Source organism: Python bivittatus, unplaced genomic scaffold (assembly GCF_059951505.1).
Source record: "Python bivittatus isolate LINGU-HERP-01145 unplaced genomic scaffold, Pbiv_v1 ctg000220_np1212, whole genome shotgun sequence".
In the NCBI taxonomy this organism is placed as follows: domain Eukaryota; kingdom Metazoa; phylum Chordata; class Lepidosauria; order Squamata; family Pythonidae; genus Python; species Python bivittatus.
Genome location: NW_028277048.1, coordinates 21,101,907 through 21,114,463, shown reverse-complemented (window position 1 = coordinate 21,114,463; position 12,557 = coordinate 21,101,907). Strand labels below are relative to the sequence as shown.

General features: G+C 42.5%; 1 protein-coding gene across 1 annotated transcript in view; it reads right to left on the bottom strand.

Annotated features, from left to right (window-relative positions):
* FAIM2 (Fas apoptotic inhibitory molecule 2) overlaps positions 1–6,208 on the bottom strand; it is a 39,769-nt gene extending 33,561 nt beyond the window's left edge. Inside the window, exons 1-2 of the mRNA XM_007420736.3 lie at positions 5,766–6,208; positions 3,693–3,879 (exon numbers count right to left, since the gene is read on the bottom strand). Coding sequence (XP_007420798.1) covers positions 3,693–3,879; positions 5,766–5,780 — 202 coding nt within the window. The 5' untranslated portion in view covers positions 5,781–6,208. The remainder of the gene's footprint in view (positions 1–3,692; positions 3,880–5,765) is intronic.
* Positions 6,209–12,557: the final 6,349 nt, after the last annotated feature.

The following is a 12,557-nucleotide window of genomic DNA, read 5'->3' as shown; positions in this document are numbered from 1 at the left end:
AAACAGTGAAACAGAACAGAGGACGTCTGATCTGAATATCAAGATCATCAACCAAATTGTAACTCTCAGTTCTTTGGTGGCATCATCATGTGGGGTGGGGTAAATTATGAGTAAAGACCGTGGAGGTCACACCCTTTTCAGGGAACTTGTATCATACCACAAATATTGGGTCTTTCAACATTATGAGAACTATAATTTTTATATGAATTTAATTACTAAATTGGCTGGTGGGTGGGCAGCATGAAAGAAGTAGGACCTTCCCTGAATCTTTGAGTGACACCATAGACATGCTTGTTGTTAGAAGTTATACATTAAGAAAGCTGTATTATCAATTAAATTCAGATTTACGGTATGATTCAGAGTTCCAGTTCAACTCAGAAAACTGACCTGATTTGGATGTCTGAATTGACATAAAATGGAACTGATTCAGATTTTTGAATTTATTCAGAAAAAATGTTTCTGTGCATGCACAAAAATCAGCTGAGTTATCTGGCTTGAGACATCCAATTTTATTTGGAATATTTATTCTATTCAAAAATCTGATTCAATTTGGTGATTTGATCAAATTACCTTTTAATCAAATCTCCAAATTGAATATTCACATCCTTTATTTGTTATGGCACATTTTATATAACAATGAGTAGACATGGAAACAACTGGGTATGGGGAGAATAATTCTGATTAATCTGTGTTATTGCCTAAATGTAATGATAACCCCAAGTTTGCCAGTAAATTCTACTATTATTGCGAGATTTCAATATCAATATCCTATGAAATAGTTATTGATTAAATTAGATTGCTCCCACAAAGAGCTAAAACAATCAAGCACCACAACTTGCCATTGTGGTAATGGTCAACAATTTTGGCCTTTTGGCAACAGCTCCATTTTGGCATTACCTTAAATCCACTTTCCAAATGCCCATTTGTACAGTAATAGCTAAGCTAAGAATTAATGGATTGATCAGTTGCATTTACTGTATTTCTGTAGGGATTCCAGCTTTGTCTTGTTTTTACGCAGGAAAAACTTCTCCATGGCCATGGATGGTTCTAGCAGTAAAAAAACAATGAAGAGCAATGGGAGAACAGTCTTTCTGTGAAGCTGCTTTGCCCTCCAAGCCACTGCATTGTGATGGCACAGGACTGGAATCTTCAAGGGACTGGTGGGGTCTCCTATTCACTGTTGTTATGATTTCCTGGGGCTCAGTTTCTCTGCCCAGTCACTTTGGACTCAGGGGTGTTATCTAAAATAGGCAAAACATGCTTTGGATGTACCCTTCCCCAATCTTTCTGGTGACTTCCAGTCCACACTGCTTCTTCCCAGTGTCTTCTTAACCACCCACCCCCATCTTCTTAGTATCTTCCCACTGCCCCATTCACCCCCTGATCTTCTCAATATTTTCCACCTTCCATCTTCAAAAAAAAAAAAAATTAATAGCTTCTTCCTACAAGCCAATAATAGCCACTCACATGGCAACATTCGTAGCTAAGGTCTTTTTTTTTTTAATTAAGCAACTACAATGGCTGGATTCACGCATAATACCAGGCCATAATAAAGTTTGCATATTTTGTTCAGTCAAAAACCAACCAACCATATTGGTTAGTGTTCTATGCCATCAAGGCTACACAGTTATCTAACCATAGTTAGGAGAAGGGGAGTGTCTCTCTGTATACCTATTATCCTAACATATTTTGGGGGAACTAATCTTAATTACAATATTTTTCCAATGATGGTTATGCAAACCATGGTTTCTGTTGCACAGTTGTGTTCTGTAAAAATGGCAAAGCTGAGCATACTCTAATGCAAGTGAAAAAAAGGTGGAAGAAAAGAAATATATATAAGATGCTCACTCTTCCTTAACTACGGTTAGGGGCTGAAAACACTGTATCTGCATCAATCCACAATCTGTATTTACTGCTTTGCAGTCTAGTTAAGTCATTGTGGTTCTCCTTATGAAATAGTGATAAAATAAACACAAGCATTTGGGCAATGTTTTTCCAGTATAAATGTACTGATCCATTATTTTCCTAATCAGCAAGAAAACTGGAAGAAAGATACATCACCATGGAAAGTTATAAAAGCTCTTGCACTGTCTCTATGTATTATTCAATATATAATGAACTAAAACCATCCAGGACAATAAGATGATTATTCAGAAATGCTTCAGCATGACTGTTTCTGGTGTTCCATGGCAACTGCATGAAACTCTTCTGGCTTGTTTTGCATTACATCTGAACGAAAGGTTTGTTTTGCTGCTCCATCCAGGCCATCTCGGATAGGAACCCCCAGGTGAGTCTGGATGTCCACATTCACATTTTGGTGGCGATTTGGAGGAAGCTGGTAAGAGGCCTTGGGCACCAAGCCCTCCCTCCAAGCTACAGCAATTGAGGACAAAGAGGAAGAAACTCCTGCAGCCACTTCTTCCCCCTCATGGTTCTTCCCTCACCTCCTTGGTCACCACACAAAGTATCCCTTCTCCCCTCTGCTTGGCCATGTGATTCAGGGGAACCTCTTCTCCCCCATCTATTCAGAATGCAGCTGCACATGTGTCCATCCTTTGTGCCCCCTCCCTTAGAAGACCACCCCCAGTTGACCACCTAGATATCTTTCTCTCTCCATTTGTTCCTTCTCAAGCCAGAAGGAGGAGAGAGAAGAAGTGAGCATCAAGGAAGCTGCTCTGATTTCTGAGTGGTTTCTGAGCACTCTGGTTCCACCATATGATCCAGCCCCTCCTTGCCCAGTTTCCAGGTGATCCAGCTAAGGAGAAGAAGGAGAGAGGGCTAGGTGAGGTGCTGCTATTGCTGCTGCTCAGGTGATAGCTTATAGTGGCGGCAGAGAAGGTGGTGGTACAGTCTTCACTCCTTCTTCCTTTCCTCCACTGCAGCTTCTATTAAGGCCCTGTGAGACATGAAGCAAGGAGTAGGACAAGGTGGAACTCAGGGCCTCCTCTGTCTGGGACCACAAGCCTCCCGTTTGTCTGCCAACACTCATGTTCAAACATATTTTTTTTAGCAACTTTTTTTTTTTGCTTTCTTGAGATCTCTCTTACTAAAAATCTGACTGGTGGATGGCAGGAAGCTTCTGAGTTTGTCAGTTTCTATTTTGAGATCGTACTCAGAAGCCCGGAAAAAGGCAGGCCATTTTAATGAACATCATTAGAGAGGGGTTGGGCTCAAGTGAGTCCAAAACACTTTTTCCAAATCATTTCTGAAGTGTGTACGCAGCTCTAGTGACCAGGCCCACAGCCCCAGTGAGCTTTCATGGCTGAAGATAGGTCCCTTATTCCCAGTCTAGTACCTTAAGCAGGACTCTCGGGGGGGGGAGGGGAGGGTATTTCAGAATCGTCAAGATGGCAGTCATGACCTCATAATTGAAGCCACATCCCTTCAGCACAGGCATCAACATTGCACACATATCCAAATGCCAGGGCTTCAATCACATTGCTTTTTTGACCTCTCCTTTGGACACTCCTAACATTCACATTTCTGTTCCACACTGGCTCTGTTTTCATGCAGAGGAAAAGATATGATTCTCCTGCAAGCAAGGGGTTATGGGATGTGATTTCTGAGGCAGAGAAAAGCTTTCTGATCTAAATTTCAAATCTATTACAAACCCAACAGGCTGACATGGACAAGAAGTTGCTAAATTTCAAAACCGAGTGATTTTTGCTTTTTTGTTTAATCTGACAACTCACTGGGATCCACATATGCCCAAGTGGGATGGAGAGGAACATTCAGAGGGGGGGCAAATGCCCCTGCTTTCATCCCTTCTGCCGAAGTTGCTTCTTCATAGGTTGGTGGTACTGCTGGGGCAGTGGGGTGCTTTCGTTCAGCATTTCCCTGCTGCCCTTCAGAATTTGCAGGCTTGTTATTCACAGAGAGCTGCAAAATGGAAAGAAAAAATAGATTAAAAAAAAAAGAATGATCATCCTTCTTGTACATTTTACACAGGGAGAGATGGAGAAGAGAATTGAAAGTAGATCCAATTCCAGGTTTAAGGTATCTGTAGGTGCATTCTCCGCAAACCTCTCAGCCTGAAATAAATGTGGGGGGATACATGGTCAGTAGCCTTTCATGCTGCTTCTCTGACCTTCTCAGGTTTTCCCTGCCCATTGAGAATGATCATGCTCTTTGGTCAGTTGATTGATTGATCACATTTGGATACATCCACATCTTGCAACTCATGGAGGCTTACAACAATGAATCTGTGTCTTGTCTTGGAATGGGGCAAATGCCCAACCTTACAACCTGCTGTGAATTCTTCAGGAATGTCTGATGCAATATATTATTAATAAATAAAATGAAGGCTACTTTGAACAAAGCCTCCTTGTAGCCACTTGCGGCAGTGAAATGACAAATGCTGTACAGATTATAATAATTAAACACACTGCAGCTGAGCAAGGTGAGATATCCACCAATGTATAGAGAATCAGAAATGCAACAAGAGGATATCCTAGAACTGCATCAGTGTGGGGCTGTTGAGACAGAGATGACCTAATTCAAAGGAACAAGCTCTTGGACACAACACACCAACGCACACATGTGCCGGTGCTCACCAGGATTACAATACCCAGAATCCCCAGTCAGCATAGCCTTCGAGGGTTGTAGTTCCAGGAGACCTGGAGGGTCTCAAGTGGCTGAAAAGAGACTTGGAAGGTGGGGGTTGAGGAGAATAGTTGATAGGGATTGTTGCCAAAGCTCTCTAACCACAATGACCTGCTGTTCTTCTGTGAACTCACTTCATCATTTCATACCTGTCCTAAATGCCATTGAGTAGCCAGAGGTGTGTTCATAATTTCAACATCCCCCAACCACATTCTGTTCCCCAAGCCAGAGTTGCATAATTCCTCTTCTGCATGTTATGACACTAAGGAATTTTATGTTCTAGACTTTATGTTCTTACAGAAGACACCTTTTGGGCAGGCAGCCTCCCTTTTTTAAAAGAAGAAAATGATATATTAAAATGAACATCTGCAACCCTGTATAGGTCTAGCCCCAGGACTAAAAAATATTTTAAAAGAAAAAGAAAAAAAGAATCTAGCATAGCTAGATCAGTCTGAAAATGGGTGTTTGCTGCTACCCCCATGACTTGCAGCTCTCTGGGTGAGCACGTGTGGCTCTGCCTGAGTTATAGGTTTCGGATTTAGGTCCTGAGGTCTGGTCCTAGGGGCCCCACAAGCGACAAAGTTGAGACTCCAAATAAAGCAGCAGAGACCATAACCTACAACCAACAGGATTTACACCATCATAAAATACGTCATTTATATCATAGTCTCCCATCCGGGGGTCATGAAACCTATCAAGGGCTAAAACTCAACAGACATTCAATTCGATGCCATTGCTGAGTTGCCACAGCAACTGATTTCTTCGTATTGGGGGGAGCCAAAGCAGGCAGGGGGAAACTGCATCTCCTACGGATCCAGAACTCACTCATTCCCCCTTCTCCCCCTCCTGGGGAAGTAAAGATGATTTGTGGTTTATGAATATCCCAGGTTAGGTTAATTTTTCTAGGGCTGGTAAGAAGCCCAACCTTGATGGGAGAGTGGGAGGGCAGGGTGGTCAGCCCTGTGTCGACTGAATCATAAAAACCTCTTTTCCATCTATGCTCTATAAGAGCGATCTCCCACTGAGCCTCCAAAGAAGCAGAGGGCTGCTTCGCTCTTATAACCACTGGGGCAAGAGGGCAATGTTAAATTGCTAAATAGAATACAAAGGTCATTCGGCACCGTGAGTTCAGCGCAGGAGGTCCTGCTCTAGCCTGAACCTACCTTCCCCTGCGTCATCTCTTCCTGTTAAGTGACGCTCCTCCGCTCGAGATAATGCACCTTCGGAGAGGAGGGATCGAGGCGAGCTGCTTCAGCCTTGTCGTCTTTTCACAGCCAGCTGGGCTACGATTTGCTCGCCCGGGTGCCTCTTCTGGCTCTGCCGCAGCCTGCAAGGATGCTCCGATGTTCCAGCAACATCTAGAGTGTCTCTCCCATCTGATGGAGCTGGGGCGATACCATTGCCCAGCTTTTGAACGGGGGCGGCGGCGGGGTATGTGTGAAGGATGCTGAGGAAAGCAGGCTCAGCCGAGGAAGAAGTAGAGAGGAAGGAAAAACGGCGGTTCCTTTCTTTTAAAAGGCTTTTTCTGGGCCTGATTTGGCAGAATCACAGTGCGAAGGTAGAGCCCCGTAGAAGCCAGAAGGCAGTAGAAGGTCGAGGTCCAGCATTTTACAGCAGGGACAAGAGGGGAGGAGGCGATGATGCAGGGAGAGAGATGAAATGAGATGAGATGCTCTTGCCTGTGTCACTAACAGCAGCCTAGGGAACAATTGGCTGCACAGCCCTGGGGACTATTAGATTTCTCTGGCACACGAAAAGCTTTGCTCATCAGAGACAGGGAGAGATCCCTTCGTTGCTTCTAGACTACCTTTTGCTCAGTTCACTAAATATTTCCCCCTTTCTCTCTCACACACACACACAACTGACTCCTTCGGTCCTTTTTTAAATGTTATGGTCATGTTCATCTCATCTCATTTGTAAAATTATAGATCAACAGCTTTGTGGCCTAGATGCATCACTGACTCCTTTCAGGCAACCAACACTGTCAGTGGCTTGTTGCCAACCCCTTAAAGTACTTTGGTTGTTGTTGTTGTTGTTGATGATGATTATCATCATTATTATTATTATTTATGAGATTTATATGGCTGACCATCTCAGGTGATTCTGGGTGGTATGCAAGGGTTAAAAACACCAAACCACGACTGGTACCCAAGAATAAACAATAACCTCCCTCACCAAAAAACACCACTATACCTCATCAACCACAGCAGAGCTCATCTAGCCTCCTGGCCCAAACACCTGTGAAAACGGTCAAGTCTTCGGTGCCTTGCAAAAGGCTTACAGGGTTGGAGCCATCTGAATCTCCAAGGGGACGCTGTTCCATAGAACAGGTACTGGCATTGAGAAGGCACAATTCCAGGGTCCAACAAGATGACACTGTTTGTTAGAAGGGACCCACAGCAGCTCCTGTCTACTAGATCTGGTGGAGCAAGCTGAGACGATGGGAGAAAGGCAGTCCCACCAATAGCCTGGCCCTGCCATCACCATCCAGGGAGAACACCAACAAGAGAAGGCCAGCATGCCTCTTCCCTTTCAAAGTTTGGCCCTACTCCTGAGTATTTGTTAGCAAAATCATTGGGATTATTTGAATTCTATATACCAGACTTCCCCAACATGGTGCCTACCCAATGTGATGGATAATCCATCTCATAATGGTGTTGCTCCCATCGGCCTCTTGGATTTTTCCTTTTCCTTTTATTCTTTGTGAATGTTTCTTCTTTAAATTTTAACTATATATTTATTTGTTGTTTTAATATGTTGTAAGCCGCCCAGAGTTCCCCATTGGGGGGAGATGGGTGGGGACAAAGATAGATAGATAGATAGATAGATAGATAGATAGATAGATAGATAGATAGATAGATAGATAGATAGATAGATAGATAGATAATCCCTAGCCAGCATTGCTGCTCTATCTCAGGCAATACACTATTGGACAATTTCTCCTAACTCTAGCTTTATGTAAGTACTTGCTTTATTAGCAGCACACTCTTTTGTTCTGGCCTCTTCAAGATGTATTTTTTTTCCTCACCCTTCTCCATTTCCCTTGGGCATCTTGCCTTCTTGTTTGCAAGATAGAGATCTGTGTTTTATGTACATTTATACAGAGATCTTATCAGTAGTAGCTATGTATTGAATGTTAATGTCACTCAAACAACAGCAGCAGAAAGAATAAGATAGAACGACATGAGCAAAAAAATAACATATGAAAAGAATCTAAAAAGAGTGACATAAAACAGTTTGCAAGCATTCAAGTTCTTCACATTCATCAGAAAACAAAGCAAACAAAGTAATGAGGCAGAGATACGAATCACTGATGCCAAAGGCAATGGAACCTTAGACCCAGTCTTAAGACGGAATGCAGAAAAAAGTGCCAGATGGTCACATTAACTTATACTGGGTAGCGTGATGACTAGCCGGTGTATAAGTCTTTGGGGATCAAACAAACAAACAATGGATGGTTGTCATTTTTTAAAATTATAACATCAGGCTATAATTCAGATCTGCCTCTAAGTGGAGGCACTGCAAAGTTGTCACCAATATTGCAGTTAAATTGGCTTTTAAATTAATTATGTAGTCCTGCCTGATATCAATCTAATAGACTATATAAGTGGTATCTTCATCAACACTAGGCTGTTGTTGTTCAGTCGTTAAGTTGTGTCTGACTCTTCGTGACCCCATGAACCATACCACGCCAGGCCTTCCTGTCCTTCACTGCCTCCCTGAGTTTGCTCAGTTTCATGCTCAGTTTCCAGTTTTATGCTCAGTTTCATGCTCATTGCTTCAACACTAGGCTAGACTACTGCAATATGCTTTACCTGGGTCTTCCTTTGAAGACTACTCATAAACTGTAGTTGGTGCAGAATACATCTCTACCCTTCCCCCCATATTATTACGTGACAACCATTACAGCCGTGTGATACCTTTACCACATTGGATTCCCTTAGATTTCTGGGTACCATTCAAAGAGTTGCTTTTGATCTTGAAAGCCCTATGTGACTTAATCCCAGGAACTTGCTGGAGTGCTTCCTCCAGTAAGAAGGAAGTCATCCCGTACTCCCATTCCAGGGGAAAAGACTGACAGTTCCTAATATTTGAATAGTGGGAGGTTGGAGGCATGACTCTTCCCCCTTTCTTCTCCCCGCTTTTTTCATAAGGATGGCAGTTCGGCCCCAACCCTGCCATCCTTATGAAAAACTGCCAAGACAGAAAAGAAAAGGGAACAAATAGAGGCTGTACGGTCTTTTCAAACTCCAAGTGCTGCATCAAAAACATGCATATTGCTATTGCCTTCGAATGTCAGTGATGGCTATTTTTAATTTTGGGCCTTATCTCTCCCTCCCAGGAACGCTTTCCTGTGCCCAACCAATATGTGTCATCCTATTTACTGTTATGTAAGGGTCTTACGAGAGCATTTCTTTGTCAGGCTGGATGAAAAACTGTTCCTAAAGTGTCTGTTTTAAAATGCAGGGCTCAGAATGACTGGCCCAAAGTCACCCAATTGGCTTTTGCGCCTAAGGAAGGACTAGAACTTGTGATCTCTCAGCTTCTAGACCAGCACCTTTATTCACTCTACCAGACTGGTTCTTGGTGTTACAAATGCCATGTGAACCCTTGTTCCTCTGTAGACTCTCCTCAAGCAATTGCATTACAGAATGGGGGGTGGGGAGGGGAGGGGAGGAGAGCCAATGCCACCTGCTCCTCCATTTTTATTCCAAAATGTGTCTTACAAATTGAGCTCCTGCTTCAGAGACAGAGAATCTACTGTAGATTCATCGAGAACAATCCTGCTTTTCTTATGAGCAATTTGCAGGCCATCTGGAGCCTCCTGCGCTGCAACTCCTACCAAATATATCCCTGCTGCTCATGAAGCCTAATCACAAGCCCTGATCACATCCTCAGCAGGATCAGGCTCCTGTCAACAGCCCATTAAACAACTGCTTGTCTGGACTGGTTCTTAAATGGAGGGAGCATTTCGTTTCACAGCCCTGAGCAATCATAGCATTGGCATGAGAAGAGGGAAGGTGAGAAGAGGGACACATTTTTAAATCCTTGCATGCTGAGATAGGAGAAGGAATGTGTTAGTGTGATGGATGGATGGGCGCACCAATCCTGTCCTCCCAGTCATTTCCCCACAAAACCCTGGGTTCAAAATGGTATATAATACAGGTAGTCCCCAGTTTAAGAACACCTTCCATTCCCAAGGTCTGTCCTTAAGTTGAATTTGCATGTAAGCCGGAACAGTATTACTGTATAATGCTGTATAAGCAGTATTGTGTAATGAACTCGAACCATAGGGTATTTAACTCGAATTTTGCTACAGTAGGCCCATTCTTAACTATAGGTCATCTGTAAACTGGGTTGTTCTTAACCCGGAGACTACCTGTATATAAGGATATATTTTATATCCTTTATTAACACATTGCAATGTTTAATCAGGAGAGCCAGTTCGGTGCAATGGTTAAGGCACCAGGCTAGAAACCAGGAGACTGTGAGTTCTAATCCTGATTTAGACATGGAAGCCAGCTGGGTGATCTTGGGCCAGTCCCTCTCTCTCAGCCCTAGGAGACAGGCAAGGGCAAACCGCTTCTGAAACCTTGCCAAGAAAACTTCAGAGACTCAGCCAGGCAGTCACCAGGAGTCAAAAACAGACTCAAAGGCACAAAAGAAAAAAAATCTTAACCAGAGACTGTCTCTTCTCTCAGAGGAAATGCCTCTGAGTAAAAGGGAAAAAATCAATGCACCACCACAAGCCACAGTAATCCAAAGCCAAACATTGAAACCTGGTGCAAGGAGGAGTAACCAGCAGCACATTAACCACAGAATCCCACCCAGCACATGTCCAAGACAACATCCCTAACCACTTATAACCACAAACAATTCAAAAGACACTGATTATCCCTCAGGAGAGTAGCGTGTTCTTCAGTCCAGTTCAGGGTTATTCTGTTTAGCTGAGCAGGCCCAGTAAGCGATGACTCCAAAGATGGCTTGTGTTGATCTAGGTCACATGAGGAATTGCTTTAATAAACAAATAGAGAGGAAAGGAAAGGATGTAAAGGGGGCTTTTGCTTTGTCCTCCATTTGAATTTAGTTGTGTAATCCAGGCATACAACTGTCATTAGTGGTACACTGGAGATTGGTACACACCACTGATTAGATCAGTCCCACATTGCTGGCCATAGTCTTATACCAGGAATGACAGATAATAAATCACCCACATGAATACTGCTCAAATCAGCCACATGGATTATTGAGAATAGTTTATGAAGGCACAAGAATACAAAAATTCATTCCAGAATAATACATTTATCCAGCAACATTGGAGGAGGGCCAGGTTCTTCACAAGAGAGAAAGAGTGCAAGTGGGCAAAGCAGAGACAGAGTGAGGAGGTGAGTGAGAAACAGAGTGAGTGAAAGAGAGATATAGCCAAGTGATAGATCATAGGTGCAAAGCACCTCCATGCCTGCAACCTGTTGTTCAGGCAACTTGCAAGATATGTAAAACAGAGTGAGAGATAAGTGAGTGTAAGGCAGATAGAGAGCAAGATCCAGAAAGCATAAGAGGGTCAGCTGTTTCTGTCCAAGGTTTTTACAGTTACCAAAACAGGTAAGCTGACCATCTTGTCACCTCCTCCCCAGCCCCGTCCTCTTCAGGTAAGGGAGAATGATGTTCTTCCCTTCAGCAGATGACATTCAGTGGGAGGAAAAATGAAGCCAGGGGATCCACCAATCACTTTTCTTAACTTGTCCCAAATTAAATCTGTAAGGACAGGACTAGTTGCTGACCTCATCACAAAACAAAATAGGGTTCAGCAATCAAAGCAGAACAATTTAAGCTAACATAGTTTTCTGCCAACTCAAGGACTAGAAAAATTCACAACATAGCTGTGGGGGGAAAGGCTTTAACATCAGTCTATTGTGTATGTCATAATAGATTTGTTAATCTTTTAATTAGTCTTGGTTGTTTTTATTGCAGTAGACTATTGTAGCTACATTTCTGAAATCTGGATTAACATTTTCTGATATCCCCACCTCCCTTTTGCAATGTTGTTAGTAGCATTTAATTTCTTTTTCAATCAATCTTACTCTTTTGTTCAACCAACAAATTCTAGCTGTAGAGTTTTCATTTTACAGAAACAATGTGGTATCTAAATTCTTGAATGTTAATTCCATTCCAATACTCCAAGTCAAAACCAGAGATAAATGTAAATATATTCTTAACCTTCAACAAGATGGGGGGGGGGAGAACCCTCACCCTTCAGGGTGTGGCAACGAATAAGGTGGGAGTATCATATGGTATAACCTCATTCTTAAAACAAGACACTCCCTGGAATTAATTATTCTGCCACTTTTCCTAAACAACTTCCTGTGATTAAGGCTTGAAGTTAGATGCAATTAAACAAGGATTGTTATACAGCGAAACAAAGATGTGCCACAAAAATTAGAGGTTGGAAGCAAGGCCAACCTGAGATTTTAAAGAAACGTCCATCAGAAAGGGCTAACTGAAGCCAAAGTATGTTACTTTCATAATTATAATGCCATTTTCTCTGCCAAATGCATTTTGGCATACCTCGTTGCTTAATTATTCATGAAATCTAGTGACTGTTCCTAGAAGGTGCTTCAGTAGTTCAGATAGACATTTTTAGATGATTGCTTTGGACTTTGTTCACCTCTTTTCCTCTGCACTAAAAAGTGTTTTGGGGTTATCAGCTGCTTGTCTAGAATTAAATCAACCAATTATTAATGAAATTGAGAACGTATTTCTCCCATGTTTAAAGAACTGCATTGCTTGCTTCTTCACTGGTTCCCATGTTGAGTTTTATCTTCAAAACTCCAAATGCCTTAAGATTCAAAGTAATATACAGTATAATCTCTTATCACATTTCCTACACGTTGAAGAGATCAAGTAGGTTTTTATCTATATATTCCCACCCTTGGATACAAAGCCAATGGTGATCA